The sequence below is a fragment of the Arvicanthis niloticus genome, chromosome 1 (genome assembly GCF_011762505.2).
Source record: "Arvicanthis niloticus isolate mArvNil1 chromosome 1, mArvNil1.pat.X, whole genome shotgun sequence".
NCBI classification, from domain to species: domain Eukaryota; kingdom Metazoa; phylum Chordata; class Mammalia; order Rodentia; family Muridae; genus Arvicanthis; species Arvicanthis niloticus.
In genome coordinates this window covers 89013138-89031002 of record NC_047658.1, presented here as the reverse complement: position 1 = coordinate 89031002, position 17865 = coordinate 89013138, and the positions used below count along the sequence as shown (strand labels likewise).

The 17865-nt window shown below is 42.7% G+C and overlaps 1 protein-coding gene across 1 annotated transcript in view; it reads left to right on the top strand.

Annotated features, from left to right (window-relative positions):
• The window catches only part of Usp31 (ubiquitin specific peptidase 31), a 66390-nt gene extending 52455 nt beyond the window's left edge, over positions 1 to 13935 (top strand). Inside the window, exons 14-16 of the mRNA XM_034493301.2 lie at positions 891 to 1049; positions 2550 to 2702; positions 5908 to 13935. Coding sequence (XP_034349192.1) covers positions 891 to 1049; positions 2550 to 2702; positions 5908 to 7487 — 1892 coding nt within the window. The 3' untranslated portion in view covers positions 7488 to 13935. The remainder of the gene's footprint in view (positions 1 to 890; positions 1050 to 2549; positions 2703 to 5907) is intronic.
• Positions 13936 to 17865: the final 3930 nt, after the last annotated feature.

Sequence of the window (17865 nt, the reverse complement as noted above, 5' to 3'; positions counted from 1 at the left end):
AAGCCAAAGGATTAGATGCCATATACTCATATGCCATATACAAAATGCCATATATTCATCCTTTATCAGTTGCAAGACCATGTGCTAGGCAGTGTTTGTATGCAGGATAATATGGATGTATTTGTGGAGTTTATGTGTGGAGGCCAGGGGTTCTTCTTGGGTGCATCCACTCTGGTTTTTTTGTTTCTGTTTTGCTAATTTGACTAGGTTGGGTACTAGGGATCAAACTCAGGGCTTCCTCTTTATCTGATCTTTTACCAGCTGAGCTATGTCTCCAGCCCCATAAATAGTCTTTCTGAGCCTATATAATAATGTACAGATTACTGTGGAATAATTTGTAGTAATGATAAATCTCAGGATTAAATGAGATGTTTAGATTATGATAGGTCTTAGATATCAACTGGTAGGCCTTTCATATTATTTTATATCCCTAATAAACGTTAAAGTAATACAACAACAAAAATCAAAGTTCTTTACCCTGCCTTTTGGCAATGAGACTGGATAATTCTGTGTTGTATAACGCTTTTTATGCATTGTGAACATACCTGGTCTCTACCTACCAGATGCTTTTGGCCCCACCCCACCCATTTGTGACAATCAAAGTGTTTTCATTCATTGTTAAATGTCTCTAGCAGAAAAAAAAATGTTCCTGGTGATAATGAGTTTCTTGAGATGAAACTGTTATGAAACTGGAATTAGGAATTTCTTAAAACATTCTGCCTGGGTATAAATTGAAATTTGGATTTGTTTTTTCTTAATATCTTTCTGTTACCGTGGGCAATTTAAAATGCTGTTTAATTAATTATATAAATAAAATATAAAGGATGGTATCTGTGGATAGAGTAGCTGGTGCAGCCTTGCTGGTGCTGACAGTGGGCTCTTTTTGGCAGCATACTGTAAGAACTCCGTGGATGGTCTGTGGTATTGCTTCGATGACAGCGATGTGCAGCAGCTGTCAGAAGATGAGGTGTGCACGCAGACAGCTTACATCCTTTTCTACCAGAGGCGGACAGCTATCCCATCATGGTCAGCCAATAGCTCGGTGGCAGGTAACTTAGTTCTTGGATGTTTTTTCACAGAGCAGGAGGTTATAATTCATGGTCCAGAAGATGCCTCAGAAAGCTTCATTATTAAAAGCTTAATGAGATTAATTTTTACAATTCCACTTTATCTTGGCTCTTATATAATTTCAGTCAAGGAAGTTAGGGTGGACTCTGAACTGCCGTGGACCAGCAGCAGTTCAGAGTTCACATAGAGGTGGGGCAGAGCCCAGCCAAACCATTCACAGTGTTTATGTGTTGGGCAAGTGCCCGGAGGAAGTATCAGCAGCAGCCTGAGGTGCTGTGCTGACATCTGTTTAGTTTATCTTGGAACATGTCCCATCTGAGCCACATGATCATCTCTGATGTGGATGTGGTCATAGCACCCACTCAGTGGGGCTGCTGTTTGTTTTAACATTGTGAAGATTTGTGAAAGCATTCTGTAAACAGTAAAGGACCATCAGAAAAAAAGAGTTATTTCTCTACAGTAATAGTAATCTCTTCTGTTAGGGTACACATTGATGGCTGTTAACTGATTGAGGATTTAGTTTTCCTGATGAGATGGAATTTAGTATGTTAATAAATGTAGAAATGAATCCCACACAGCATCTATGCATGCTTCCTACTTCCTACTGCAGAGTATGGAAAAAAATAGGGTAGCCTGGAATGTGCTAATATATCAATCGGGAAGACAGGAAGTGGTGAGCTATGGCCCTTTCCAAGGCTCTACAGGGGTATGCCCAAAGCAGCTGACAGAAGCTTCACTCTAGCAGAGTCACCCCTGCAGTAGACAAGCTCTACCCAGTGGGTAGGCTGCTCACTTAACTGGATGAAGGAACTCTGATACTCTTGGGCCTTTCCAGTATCTCAGATGTACTCAGAAATAGCAGTCTCATGAGGTCTGTTTGAGACAGCCTGCTTCATATAGTCAATTTCAAGAGGCACTATCTATTGTTCCAATATAAGGCTACTCCTGGAATTGACAGGACATACTGACATTCAGCACATTTATATTCCCACCATGCCACTGTGTGTGTGTGTGTGTGTGTGTGTGTGTGTGTGTGTGTGTTTGTGCATGCGCGCGCATGCGTGCGCTATTAGTATAATAATAGCTTAAAAATGTCTAAAGGACATCAAAGCTAAGAAAAATAATGTCTGTATTATCACTCTTCCTTTGGGTGGTTCAGTAGTACTGCCAGTGTTCAGAGCTGTGTACATGGTGAGTCCTTGTAGAGTAAGTGGATGTATGTCCCTGTTCTATTATTTTCTTGCCAGGACTAGGTGTTGCTCTTGGAAACATTTATTCTAGTTTTGTATTTTGTTTCCACGACCTTTCTCTATGTAGGAATTGCCTGAAGTTTCTTCTTCTTTACTAGGGATACTCAGCTCTAGGGGTTTGTCTTAACTCTGGAGTGAGGAGATAAGTCTCTGTCTGGACTGGCAGCACCTTGATAGAATGTGTGCAGTGCAGGACCCTAGCTAACCTCAGGACTGTCTCCTCTTCTGTAGGTTCCACAAGTTCTTCTCTATGTGAGCACTGGGTGAGCCGGCTCCCAGGAAGCAAGCAAGCCAGTGTGACTTCTGCAGCCTCCTCCAGACGCACATCCTTGGCTTCACTGTCTGAGTCTGTGGAGATGACAGGGGAGAGGAGTGAAGACGATGGTGGGTGTGGGTCTTGGTGTCTGATATCCAAAGTGGTAATGTACAGATAAAGCACAGGTCTAAAGGCAGAAAACAGTCTTCCCATGGAGATTGGAGAGCTCAAAGGAGTTGGGGTACAGAACTGAGTTGTGGCTTCCCTGTGACTCAAGGCTTTTTTCTTCCAGTTTATTATTTCTGGCTTACAGATTAGAGCTTTGACTGTTAGTAATATATACTTTTTGTTAAACTTGGTTGTAAGGACTCAGATGTTCTCCCGTGCCTGGGACTGCCTCATATAGAGTTGCTGTTCTCTGTTTAATGAGGACACCATTGGCTCAGCTTGACCTCTACTCTAAACATAGTCACATTACCAATTCTGGACAAAATATGATTAAATATTGAAGTGGGTTTTGTTTTTGTTTTTTTTCTTGGTACCTTTCACTTACTGCTTGAGTATTGACAGGATAGCCCTTAGTACTCTAAGGAACCCCAGGTGGCATGGGATGGATTGTGTAGCCAAAGTACTAAGAGCTGGAAGGGGGAGAGGGTGAGCTCAGACTCTCTATTGAAGACAGTGACTCACCTTACAGTGAGGCTCACTCTCCTGCCAATTTTTCAGTTGCTTTAGTCTGCTTCTAGGGGCGATGGATAATTCTGAAAAAATGAAATGGAGCCAAAACTAAGCCAAACTAGGAGAACTGTGGCATGGCTCTGCCTCTATCTGCTTTGAGATTTTACTTCTTTTTCTTGTGAAGCAAGAAGGTAATTGGACTGTTGGTGCTAAGCCCTTTCTCCTCCTAGTCTTTATGAAAAGCTGACTAGTGAGCCCATGCCTGTTCAGAGGGACGCTGTTTTCATCACGGCTTTGTAAGCTTGGACTTTGTTGTTTTAACAGTAAACCCAGAAATGGTTTGTGTCAGGAGCCATAATGGGACAAGCTGATAATTAGCAGATGTAATGCTTACCTCGGATTATTATATAATCTGCGACGAGTGTGCTCCATCCAGCAAGGCTGTGGAGATGTGATTTTAGGAAAGATTCCTGCTATTAATATGCTTTTACTATTATTATTAATTATTTATTATTATTATTATTATTATTATTATTATTCATATACAACAATCTCTAAGCAATAGCACACCCCTTTTGGAGCAGATCTCTGCAGATCCATAAAGATGTACTGTCTTGTAGTGATACTATATAGACAAATAGATGACTTCTTAAGTCTTAATGATGATCCTATAAGAATTCCTAAAATTACATCAATGATTACTAAGCTCTTTTATAACTTGACTGCTATTAAGTCCCTCAGGCATAGTCGAAACTGTAATGAGAACTCTGCCAGTCTCCTGAGTGTTATCAGTTAATTGCCCCTAGAGAGATAGTAACTAGACCTTCTCCTGCTCAGAGCACATTCCAAGAAGTTGTAAAACAATTAACCAAGGTCACTAAGAGGGAATCCACAATTTATTATAGGTACCAGGACAGAAGAAAAAATATTGCCTGGGTTTATCTATACAAAACTTCACTGATTTCTTAAGTTATAGTTTCAGACTTTCATTGAACCTGTGGAGCTAGACAGGTGATGAATGTCTAGTTAGATAATTACTCCTAATGGGTATTCATGTAAACATTCTGTGTTGTAAACTTCTATTTCAATTTATGATTTGAATTTTGGTATGAACTTGTGATGAACTTTGTAACATGTGACCATATACTCTGAAAGATGCATAAGTACTAAAGACAAAGAGTGAATGAGTGAGTGAGTTAATTAGTTAGTTAGTGAGTTAGTTAGGAGCCCTTCGTCCTTTTCTTCTTTTCCCCCTGCCTAGAATTTTTCTACCTTAGAATTTTTACTTTGTTAGAATCTTTTCTTCTTCCCCACTCAGGACTTTTCACCTTTCCCCTCAGATAGCTGCATAGGATACCTTTTACACTTAAATAAATCTACAGCAACTTTTTAAAGTGTTTTTTCTTCCTGGGACCCAGCCACCCAGCATAAGTTAGAGCCCAGCAGTTCCTGCTGAGATAGAACAAAGGCCACATTGCCTAATCCTCTGCTGTTAGGCTACCAGTGTTGATCACCCTAGCCTGCAGTCTCTTACCCTCAGAAGAAGTTTTTAGGGTAGTACAAGGCTATTTACTTAACTCCAGCTTAGGGCTGGGATGCAAGTGCCAGTTTCTGGCCACAGGATCACTGACTGTAGGTCAGCTACAGTAGCATAGGGCTGCCTCAAGAAGAACCCACAGGAGGAGAAGAAAGAAGAAGCTGCTTCTCCCCCTTCACCCACGCTGGGACTGGCCCCCAGCAGGTTTGCCTTAATCTATTTTTAAACACTCTAGTTGGTAAAATCAATATCTTCGTAAGCATCATCATCATCATCATCATCATCATCATCATCATCATCATCATCATCATCTGTTCATGCTCAGTGGTCACATAGAACAGAACCTGACTCTTAGGAGTCACAAAGACCATAGCTACAGTAACAAGTACATACAGAATTCAGCTTGGAATTGTCTTGGGGAGGTTTAAGTCATTGGAAATACTACTTGCCAGTCACTCAAGGCAGCACATATTATATCCTAGGCTCCAGCTCCTTCCATTGATATCCTTTGACTGTTACCTATTGCAGACTTACTTCCATAGGGAGTGAATGGGGGTCATGGGTTCTTATGTCATTTTGTTCAAGTTTATTTTGTGAGCCCAGGTGTCTTTCAGGAAGATAAAGAAGCTGGATTAGCAGCCCATGTTTACTGAACACCTGGGAGTGCCAGGATCTTTGTTGGACACAAACTTCTAAGATTTTATTCAACTCTCTAATTAGACCAGCAGTCTGCAGGCCATATGTGGACAGCTGGGTTTCCCAAAGTTTTTAGAACATAACCATTCATGCTTGGTTGTGTGCCACCTGTGTCTGCTTTCATGTTAAGATGGCAGAGCTGAGCATTGCCTAACATTCTGACAAAGTTTGCTGACTCTAATGTAGGATGGCATAGATGGAAAACATTTTGCTGACTTCAGAGTTAGATGAAGTTAGTTTTGTGGATAAGGGAACTGATCTTCAAAAGATTGAAAGCACTCAGCTGTTCTTGACTCTAGCACATAGGCTGGCTTTGAAGGTCATGGTCCTCTCATTATACCAGGCTTGCCTTCGCTTTGTCTCCAGTGTCTTACTAAATGTTTTTGTTGGTTTAGTCTCACAGAATTTTCTCTGCCATGCAGGAGGCTTTTCTACTCGACCATTTGTGAGAAGTGTACAGCGTCAGAGCTTGTCATCCAGATCTTCTGTCACCAGCCCCTTAGCTGTCAATGAGAATTGCATGCGGCCTTCCTGGTCCCTGTCTGCCAAGCTGCAGATGCGCTCCAGCTCTCCCTCCCGCTTCTCAGGGGACTCTCCAGTCCACGGATCTGCCTCCACCCTGGAAAGGATTGGAGAGGCAGGTGATGACAAAGTCTCCATCTCTTGCTTTGGTAGTCTGCGGAACCTTTCTGGTAGCCACCAGGAGCCAAGTGACAGTCACAATAGACGAGAGCACAAGGCTGTGGGCCGGGCCCCACTGGCTGTCATGGAAGGTGTGTTCAAAGATGACTCAGACTCTGGAAAATTGAACTCCAGTGTTGTAGACACACCAAGCAAAAACCGAGCACAAGGGGATCACTTGGCCCCCATCTCTGATCCTTTTGATAATAATAACCAGATTGCTTATGTGGACCAGAGTGATTCTGTTGACAGCTCTCCAGTCAAAGAGGTAAAACCTCCAAGCCACTCAGATTCCCTCACGAAGAAGCCAGAGAGCACAAGTAAGAGATCCCCTAGTTCCAAAGGCACTTCTGAGCCTGAGAAGAGCATGCGGAAGGGGAGGCCAACCTTGGCTAGCCAGGAATCTTCTCTTTCAAGTCCATCCCCTTCTTCTCCTGTTCCTGTGAAGGTTTCTATGAAACCTGCCCGCTGTCGGAGCAAAGCAGATTCTTCCAGGACAAGTGGAAGGCATTCATCCTCTGCCTCTACCCAACCCAAAAAAGAATCATCCCCCAGATCCCAGGAATCCATGTCATCTCCTTCACCGCAGAAGCAAAAGTCGGCTTCTGCCTTTACTTATTCCTCCTCGTCCATATCTGCCAAAAAAGCCCCAGGCCCTGCCACCAGGGGCCCCTTTCCTTCTGGGAAGAGCAGGACTTCTGACCGGAGCTTGAGTAGAGAGGGTTCTAGACAAAGCTTAGGCTCTGACAGAGCCAGTGTCACCTCCACCTCCACCTCCACATCCAAACCCAACTCCCCTCGGGTGAATCAGGCCAGAGCAGGGGACAGCAGAGTTGATGGCAAACATGTTCGGAGCTCATCCATGGCCAGCTTGCGTTCACCTAGCACAAGTGTGCGCTCTGGGTTGAAGAGGGACAGCAAGTCTGAGGATAAGGGACTGTCCTTCTTTAAGTCAGCCTTGAGACAGAAAGAAACCCGCCGGTCAACTGATCTTGGCAAGACAACCTTGCTATCCAAAAAGGCTAGTGGAAGCTCTGTCAAGTCAGTCAGTAAGAACACTGCAGATGACAAGGCAGAGAAAGGCCATCAGCCCCCGGGCTCACAGCAGCCAAACACAAATGCAGTTGGAAAGGAACAGCTTGTCTCTAAGGACCCTGCTTCTGCTAAACATTCCTTGCTATCTGCTCGCAGATCCAAGTCTTCCCAGCTAGATTCCGGAGCTCCCTTGTCTCCCGGTAGCAGGTCGACCACTGAGAAAGGCTCCAAAAAGCTGTCTTCTAGCATGCAAACCTCTGCACGGCCTTCTCAAAAACCTCAGTGATCTTCTGCAATCGGGTGTTTTATCTGTACAGATGTTTATTTATTTAGAATCCTTCCCCTTCCACACCAAAGCCCTCTATGCTTTTATTTTGTATTTTTTTTGGGGTCATGTGCCTGACTTGTGTGAGAGTGTGAGTGTGTGTGGAATTCAAATTGTTAAAAGCGTCGCCTTATTCTGCCGTTGAACCAAATAACAGCCATAGACAAAGCATTGATACCAAGCTAACTGGAATAATTATAGAAAATAATTTGGATAGTCCCTTTAGCAATCCTACCTATTTCTTTCTAGAGAACTCTTAATGACTTTGTTGGGACACTAGGGTTTGGAGACCTGTGAACCAATTAAGCTATCAGTGTATAGACAGATGAACTGTCAGACTTAGGTTTCATCTGAGCAGAATTTATCTTCATGTGGATTGTCGAGTGGCATCAGGAGCTTAAAAAATAAACAAACAAAACCTGATGCTAACAATAAAATAAACTGAGGGAAAACTTGCTTTCTGCACTTTGGCCCCATCTACCAGTCTTTGTAAGGGCAATATCTTAACACTAATGTTTCTCAGGTATATATACTCAGCTAGTCTAGGATGGATGCACATTACTAATAAGTGGATTCAAGAGGAAGGTGACCTGGGGTGGTGACTGTGTCCTACTGCCACAGGTAGAAGTTTTACAAGTAGGCATAAAATCTTTGCTACTTTCTTACCTGAAGTGATAGCCTGTCTTGACTCCTTGTATATGTTCTAAGATCTGACAAATTTTGAATAGTCAGAAAGCCAGTCACTAATTTTTTTCATTCTCAATTTGCTAGCTAAGGCCATTGGAATTTTTAACTATAGCAGAATAGTTAATGCCTTTGAAAGATTCCCAGAGGGGAAAAAAAAAATGTATTCCAGCCTGAAGCCTGAGTTGATACCATTTTTCCCCCTGATGCTGCTTGTTTCTGTTAGAAATTGAGGATCTCATACTGCCCCTGTGTGCATGCTCACTGCCTTGTCTTGTTGCTTGGAAAAGAAAGAAGTTTCCTTTTGCCAGGAACCAACCATTGCTGGCATGTTGATGTGAGGTGAGGCCGAGCGCTGTACGTGCACTGTGGGTCCTGGTGTCAGTCTTTGTTTTCATTGCTTTCAGTAGCTTATTTATGTCTAGTCTGTTCTGAAGAGGCCATCTCTGACCCAGAATTCAGAAGCAGAGTCTGGCATATGTCCCCCTGGCATGTAGTTAGTTGCAAATTGCATTCTTCTGTATGAAAAGGGGAACCTCACTGAATTCTCAAAGATAAAGAAAACACAGTTTTCCAAGGCTTGTGGAAGTCTCTTGGAAATACTTTGCGGCTCAGTTTTTAGTATCCTCTTTATTTATTTTTTAATATCAAGGGAATCATGGTCGTGATTCTCAGAATAGCATTTGCCATTTTGTCATTAGACATAGCATGTAGAGTTTGTAGTTATTAAATTCTAAGGCTCCTGGTTCCCAGGCCTCCTCTTCAGTATTTTTGTGAAGTAACTGCAGTGCATATGTGCATGCAGTTTTGATTTCTACATTGTCTTTTTGTTCTTCTTTTTTTATGAATACCTCTTGGGAAATATTTCCAGTAGGTTAAGTTGATTTTGCTTAAGTTGATTTTGCTGCTAATGTGGAACTTAGCTGGTAGCCTGCAGGTGAGGGTGGCTGGAGTTTTCAGCTCTTGTATTTGTTCAGCCTTTGCGCATCACCATTGCTCTCCACTCAGTCCAGTATGTGGGAGCCAGTACCCACAGTACTCAGTCCTGTACTCGCTGATACCCAGTCCAGTGTGTGGGAGCCAGTACCCACAGCACTCAGTCCTGTACTCGCTGATACCCAGTCCAGTGTGTGGGAGCCAGTACCCACAGCACTCAGTCCTGTACTCGCTGATACCCAGTCCAGTGTGTGGGAGCCAGTACCCACAGCACTCAGTCCTGTACTCGCTGATACCCAGTCCAGTGTGTGGGAGCCAGTACCCACAGCACTCAGTCCTGTACTCGCTGATACCCAGTCCAGTGTGTGGGAGCCAGTACCCACAGCACTCAGTCCTGCACTCGCTGATACCCAGTCCAGTGTGTGGGAGCCAGTACCCGCAGCACTTAGTCCTGTACTCGCTGCTTTTATTTCTAACCCCCAACCCCCCATTCTCTGTTGTGGCTTCCCAAAGCATTGAAGTTCTCTGTCCTGCCTTGGTGTGACTGAGGTGACAGCTGCCTTGCTTGTCATCATTTATTCAGTGGCACAAGGTGAGCCCCATCAGTGTTTAGCCACCAATCTTGTTTTATTTGTATTTTCTGAAAAAGCACCAGATGTTGAGACCATCATTATCAGGAATTGAGCATTTATATGATTTGAGCCTCTGAAACAGTCTTAGAATTATAGTGTGATAAGACAAAGGATTTTAATAACAAGCTGTTTTACCATAATTATGATGAATAGAAACTATTTTAATTTTCATAGTACTACATCGTTTTATTCTTGAATGCAGTAGGAATGGATCCTCCCTTCCTTGCATATCATGTTTTTAAAAACAAAACAAAACAGAAAAATTCTCTATTGGTCTTTACTTTTCCATGGGAGCTAGAAATACATTTTCTATAATATAATAAAATCTTAAAGCTACATGCATATGGAGTTTAGTGCTTATTTCATATTTAGTTCAATAGAAAAAAATCAGGAAGTGTCATGGCATTGTCTAGGATGTGAAGCTGTTATACTTGTGAGGTTGGTAAATGGTAAAATCTAATTCTGGGATATATTTAAGACACAGAAAATACTACTTTGAAGGTGCTGCCTGCAGTGAAATTTTTATGAGAATATTATTACTTAGTTCATTCAGTTCTGTGGCAGGGGTAGGGACTTGGTTATTAAAATCTATCTCCCAGTGATTTGGAGGAACATGTGTACTTTGGGGTCAAACTCAGATGGTAGGCCTGAGTTTCCGTTTAGCCTGGTAGGGTAGTCATTCCCAGGAGGCGCACAGCACCAACCAACAGTGTGATGCATTGGTAATGTTGTTTTGCTGTTAAATAAAATCTTTTTTATTATTGCTCTCTTTTCCTGTAAACATTGTGTGCATGAGGCTTCACCATTCCTTAATCACCCTTCCACCTTGCCTTCACAACTCCTCAGGTGATGTGGAAGTGTGAAGCTCATATGTTTTTGTCACTTAAGACTCTGGCCAGCCTCATTTGTGTTTTCTCTTGCTGGAGTGAAAGCAGCTTGAGAGTAAGTAGTGCTGTGCCAGACCTATAGAGGAGTATAGGATAGCCATCTGGTGGCCTGGAACACGTGGAAGCCTCCTTTAATCATTCATTCATTTGGGCCTGCTTTGCATACAGAGGCAAGCAGAAAGCTTCAGCAGTCTGCTGTAGCTGAGTCCTGGAAGACACCGAATCAGTGTCAAGGAGTGATAGTCAACAGAAACAAGCTGGTAAATTCTGGCCAACTAAAGTCTGGAAATCTAAAGCGTCCTTGTTCATTACTGGTTCAGACTGAACTGTCTGTACTGTGCAGTGGTTAAATGCAGAACGTGGTCACTTTGCATCAATGAGAGGAATTGTCAATCCCTCTAAATTAACCATAATAAAACTAATAGGGTTGATATGTGAAGGGAGCAGTAGTGGCAGCTTAAGGGAATATGGATTAAAGAGTTATGAACAAAGCTCATTTCACATATCCTCTTTGAGTAAGTAGATGGACATGTGACATCACATTTCATTTTGACAGATTACTAAATAACTGGAGTTACAGTTTCCTCTGTAGATTGTCATTGAATACAAAGATAATTAGTGTTCTGGGTTGGATTTTGAGCTAGATTGAAAACCATAAGCACAGTTTTTTTAAAACACATTTTTGGAGGTGCATTGATAACATATTTTGGAGTTGAGAAAGGCAAAATGTACTGACAAACCAGTGCCTACTATAAAAACAATTTAGCTGCTAGTGTGCAGGCTGCTTTTGCTTTAGTTTTATAAAGGGTTCATTTTTGTTTAACCTGACTATACCTTTCAGGTGGGACATGATGCTTTTATTTCAGTGACTGCTTGGTGTCCCATGCTGCCTTTTGATCAGACCCCAAGCTGTTTCTGCAGCTGCCTTTGAGCATGACCAATCGTTTTTACCCCTGAGTAAAGAAAACAATTGTGCATGCCCACCATCCAACTCAAAAAGCATGCTCATACTACCTATGCAAGCAACTGATTTAAAAGCATACAGAGAAACTACACTCAACATTGAGTCTTAGAAAAGGGACAACTCTTAGATTCTGGAGTTCTATTTTTGAACTTGTAATTTTTAAAATGTGGCTTAATCATCAGTGTGGGTGAACATGAATGTGAAATTTAGGTTGCTTTGCATCTGTTTCTTTGCCAATCTCCTTAGTCATTGGTGAGATTGTGTATAAAATAGTATTTGCAAGCAGGAGTGGATTGGACATGTTGAACATACACTGGTGTATATACTGTATTTAGCCTGAAGACTTTCCTAAAGTATTTTGTTCTAAGAAATAACCTGCCATTTTCTATAGATTTTAATTTTTTATATCCTCTAGTATTCTTTCATCATCACATGGAGAGGTGTGGCTTTACACAGTGCTATTTTTAAGTGCTTTTGTAGAGACTTGGAGCTGCTAAGGAAGATTTTGGAGCTTCCCACCTACTGGTGTCAGTAAGATAAAGCATGTGGAATGTACGATAGTGTTGTACAGTGGATCCGGGTACAGACCCAGCTCACATTTGTCTAAAACCATTGTTTCCCATGAGGCAGGGACAGGGATAGGAGCTTCATAGCACGTGTAAGAGGTGTCTCCAGGTCTCATACCTAGACTCTCGGCAGGCCTATTCTGGAGGATTCACCTGAGGTCACTAGTATCACCAAGGGACTTGGAATGCCTGGGTGGCTCCCAGGCTTTGGATGCCAATTAGCACTGCCTGGTTCTGTGACTTTCTCCTCTTGTTTGCAGTCAGAATTGAAGGATGTGCTACACCATCTTTTTGCCAACAGTTTATGGTGAGAATCATCACTGCCATGCAGGGTACTCGGGAAGAATTCCAGTTGTTCTGGACAAGAAAATTAAAAGGTGTCAATCCTTGGCTTGGAATCGGTGTGTGTGTGTGTGTGTGTGTGTGTGTGTGTGTGTGTGTGTGTGTATGCTGGGGGGCTTTCTGAACTCAAGGCCCGATTTGGAAGTGTGAAGTGTTTTATGCCTGATGTGTTTAGGGATTGTTCTTATTTGCTGGTGGCAGACAGAGTGCCCTGAGGGGTCTGAATCAATTCCCAGAGCCTCTCTCCAGATTCTGCTGTGGGGCTGAGACCGACCCATGCAGGAGAGGGAAGTCACTCCAGGTTAAAGAATGTGGTAGAAGACAGTAGAAAGTTTCCTGCCTAGCCTTGTAAACCCTGCCCTGCTTCTGACAGCATGGATGTGAACCACAGGCAGCACTGGGCCTCCCGCTCAGGTTCACTCCCCTCTAGGTCTTTCCCACTCAGAACATAGTTTCCAGAATCCTTTTTAGTTGAAAACAAATGTGAAACATTTTATTCAATTATTTTAGAGCCCTTGTTGATGTTTTTTTTCATGTAATTAAAAAAAAAAATCATGTAATACCAGAAATTTGGTAGTATATGTTACCTACAGAGGCACATGAAATTTGGTTTTAATCTGTGGTGACCAGGTGCGCTATCTTTGGAATAATCACTGTGCTGTGTCCTCATCCCATTGAGCCTCAGGCTGCCTACAAAAAGTTTATCTGAAATGGTCCATATTTTAAGGCTATCAGGAAAACATCAGAGCTGGGACAGCTTTGGCACAGCCTCCCATAGTCAAGCTCTCTGCTGCTATGAACTCTGCAGCGTGAACTTTGCTAGGTGCTATTCCAGACTGGGGGACTGTGTTTCTGTGCTTGCGGTTCTGTTGGTTTTTCCTGTAGGCATTTGTGTTGTGTGTAGGTCTGCTCACCAACTGTGCCTCTCACCACTGGTTAAAATTGAGTTCAGGCCCCGTTACCAAAATGTGTTTGTTTGTTTTGGTTTGGTTCTCTTGTGTTTTTGCACCAATGTGTATTTCTCCAGTTGTTTTAAAAGCTGCATGTCATGTCACTGTACACAAAATGCTTTGGTGTTGTTCATGAGCCATCATCAGTGAGCTCTGTATAAATTTAATTTTGCAGTAAAAGGACGGCAGAACATCCTTCCTGCAGGCTGGAAGAAAGTGTATCCTACATTTTAAATTATGTTAGGCCAAGTGCATGAGGTGTGTCACTGCCTTCTGTTATTTATTTGTATATTTTATTATTAGAGGTGTACGCACTTTTAAGAAGCAGAATTTATATTTTTATGTTGAAAACGTTTTATTTCTGAGACAGCAGTTGGTTGTATAGTATACAGTTGGAATTAAGAGAAAACTGGAAAATGTAACAAAACATAATAAATTTATTACATGATGCCTTCTTCAAGACATATTCCTCTTTCCTCCCCCTTGCCAGACCAGTTTTCAAATGTTGACTAGTGTTCGTACTGCGTAGGTCTCTTTAACAAAGTACTTTAAGATTGCAGTGTTTCAGGTGAAACATAAGTTACGAGATGCTACCATTGCAGTTTGGCCAACTCCCCATGCAATTACTGTGTAAAAAAATCACATCCATACTTGTTCAATGTTCCCAGTCCGAAATTATATGAGAGATAAGAGACTGTTTGTCCTGGGCTACAGAGCTGGGCATGAAAGCTCACATTCTACCCCGTTTCCAGCTGATTCTCAAAGACGCTCTTCTTTGGTCCTAAGAGGAAACTGTAGCATAAAAATATTCTTTCATCAGCCTTCTCTCACCCCTTATACACAGTACCTGCTTTATTATTTTTTATGTGTATGAATGTTTTGCTTGCCTGTATGTAAGTGCACCACTTATGTGCTGGTGGGTAGGGTCTAGGGGGAGGCTAGAAGTAACTCTGATTCCCCTGTAACTGGAATTAATGATGGCTGTGTTCCACTATGTGGGTGCTAGGAGCTGTACCAAGGCCCTCTGAAAGAGTAGCCAGTGTTCTTAACCACTGAACCATTTCTCCAGCACCCCAGTAACTGACTTCTGAGGTGCTTTTGTTTGTTTTTTGTTTTCCTCTAGCTGTCTTGCCAACAGAAAAACTCTAGTGGGGCTGTCATATCACTTTTGACCACTTGGGGGCAGTAGAGCTCGGCATTCTCCGATGTATTTTTAAGTCCAGTTTACCGATTTTAAACTTCTCTTCTGAGGGTAGAGATGCCTGAGGTGAATTGAGATTATCATCTCTGAGTAGGGATTCCTCATCTGGTAATTACTCCAGCCAGCCATTGCTCCTGGCAAGAACCATGGAAGCAGGTATTTTTCCACTCCGAAGCACAGCATCCTGGCAGGGTTGGGGTAGACCACATGCCCAGTCATCCAAAACAGCACTTGCCTCCCCCTCTAGTTTGGAGTGGTAAAATTTTTCCTTTAGCTTAACCACAGCACACTAAAGAGGTTTCATCATGAGTATACATGTTCATATATAATATATAGATCTAATATTTGTGGAAATATTTAAGAACCACTTTGTCTCCACTAATTTGGAGGATTTTTTTCCAATACTTGACTGCTTAGTGTCTCCACAACATGCTTTGGCCTCTTTTTTTTTCCAAAACACTTTATTTATCAGTATTTGTATATACATATTATACATGTATACATATATACATACATATATGAACAATAAATGCTTTGGCCTCTTAAATCTTCCTGAAGAAAGCAAAGGCATGGCAAAGCCCCTTGACCTGGTCAACTTGTGCTTTGTGTTAAACCCCCCATGAGAGATTTGAAGCCTAAGCCCATAAAGAGAGGTTGAAAACCTGACACCCCAAGTCAATGCCCTCCTCAAGTAGGCTCCAGACTCGAGCAGATGTCTGTCTGGTTTTGCCTGTGGCTCTCCCCTTTTCTAGGCATCTCTGTGTGGGTTGTCCAGGACTTTCACTGATCTGGTGGTTAGGGTCTATCTCCTGCGGAGCCCTTTTGAGATTCTGTCTTCACTAGATGGTGGCTCGCCATCACGTTTTTCTCTCCCTGTCAACATTCACTATACCTGAAGAATAAGGGATCTCCTCTCTTGGAGACAAATTTTGCATATTTAGCCCAATGACCATCACCCTGTTCTTTATAGTTTCCGAGGCTGTGTCAGTAATTTGACATGCTCTTTTGGATTAAACAGATCCATTCTTTTTAAAATTATTTATTTATGAGTGTTTGGCCTACAGTGTTAGTGCTTCATGTACGTGCCTGGTGCCCACTGAGATATGGAGATCCCCCTGGAACTGGCGTTGCAGGTGGTTGTGAGCCACCATGTAGGGGCTAGGAGTTGAACTTGGTTCTCTACAAGAGCAACAAGTGCTCTTAACCTTTGAGTCAATTCTCCAACTCCCCCATTTTATTCCTGAGTTGAAGGTTATACAAGATTTCAATATTTAGTTAAGATCAGACAGGTCATATTTCCTAGGCCTTCCCTGTGTTTAAGGGGGGAAAAAAAAATAGAGACTCAGATCCAATTCCAAGGACTTGGTCTGTCTCCTAGAATAGGAGATCTCTCTAGAGATTGTGCTGTGTAGAATATGGATGGGCCTCATCAGCCTCTGAGGCATACAATGTCTCGTGGGGGAAGATGACAGTTTTCTATCATTCCAAGGCAGAGCCAGGTCCCTTGTAGCACTATCTTCTGTGACCCAGCAATAGGGTCTGTCGAGTCACAGGGTCGAAGTAGCTAATGTGATATTACTACCCTTCACACTGTTCCTCAGAGCATTCTGCCTGCCAGCTCTGAGACACCGAAATGGTCCATTTCTTCACCCTCACATCATCTCCCAAACACCACCTTGCTTCAGAATCCTCCTGGATCACCCTCTGAAATTTTGCAGTCCACGTTACAGGCTACCTCCTCCCTATCTTGTGTTCTGCATGTCACTCAATCAGCTGGTGCCGTGCATGTTTGAGGGAGATGGGTAACTCTTCTTCCTCTTAAAGGACAGCACATGGTGGTGACTTCTTGAACTACTGGCTGACTGACTTGTCTGAGTCAATCATCCTGTCTGTGGGGTGGAATCATGAAGGTTAAAGGGGAATAATGCTTTTTTAAGGTTGCCCCACTGTACTGGGCATAGAGAAAATGTCCAGTGAGCAGTAGCTGTCATTGTAACCATAGTGACAGAGGACTATGTCTAACCCTGGCTAACCCTGGAGGGCTTCCAGGGCGAGAAGCAGTGGAACAAGGGAGATGTAATCATTCTACAGGAACCTCATATGACCTGCTGCCTTTGTTCTCAAGTAAATGACAATTAGGAAGAGTTTAATTTCGGGGAAGAGATGAGATCCAATTTAAGCCATTTCATAGTCACCATGACAACAATGTGGCACCTGAGAGGTGAGAGGAGCTTGCTGGGTGCAGGCTGCAGGAGGGGTGACCTAGAATGATGGGGGTGGGGAGGACCTGCGCAGAGGAGGCTTGCTGCTGGGTTTGAGCCCTGCTACTGTGAGTTGATGGTTGGACAGTGTGGACGAGTTACTCAACTTCTCTGTGCCTGGGAGTCTTCACCTGTGGAATATAGGTAAGGTATCTACACAAGGAGGTATTCATTAACGGGGTGTTGGATATACTTACACTTACTATAATTACTAATGTGTTTGGTTTTATCTATTATCTTACTGTTTCCTTGATGTTTGTATCACCTGCTTTTAAATTATTTTTGTCTGTTTGTTTGTTTTTGATTTTTTTTTTTTGAGACAGGTTTTCTCTGTGTAGCCATGACTGTCCTGGAACTCACTCTGTAGACCAGGCTGGCCTCAAACTCAGAGATCCTCCTGTCTCTACCTCCCAAGTGCTGGGGTTAAAGGTGTGCACTGCCGCACCTGGCTTTTTAATTTTTAATGTGATTCCTTCTACCTTCCTTTCATCCTTCATCTTCTCTCCCACCTGCTTTATATCTGTCTCTTTTTTCTTACTCTTAAAACACCAAGCATTTGTGCATATATAGGTGTATATGTGTCAGTGTACATGTGCATGTGGTTGGACATATATGTGCTTGCATAAGGGGCCAGAGGTTGACAGCAGGTATCCTCAGTTGCCCCCAACTTTCTTTTTGAGACAGTCTCTTACTGGTTTGACTGAGTTAGCTGGCCACCAAGATCTCCGGATGTTTGTGTCTCTGTCTCTCCAGTGCTGGGGAGTATGCAGGTGTATGTGCCACCCCACTTGGTTTTTCACTTGGATGCTGTGGGTAAAAACTCAGGTCCTCTGGATTGTACTGAAGATACCTTGCCCGGCTGTGCTATTATTCTTCTCCAAACTGGTCTCACATTCAAAACCCTGCCTCCACCTAT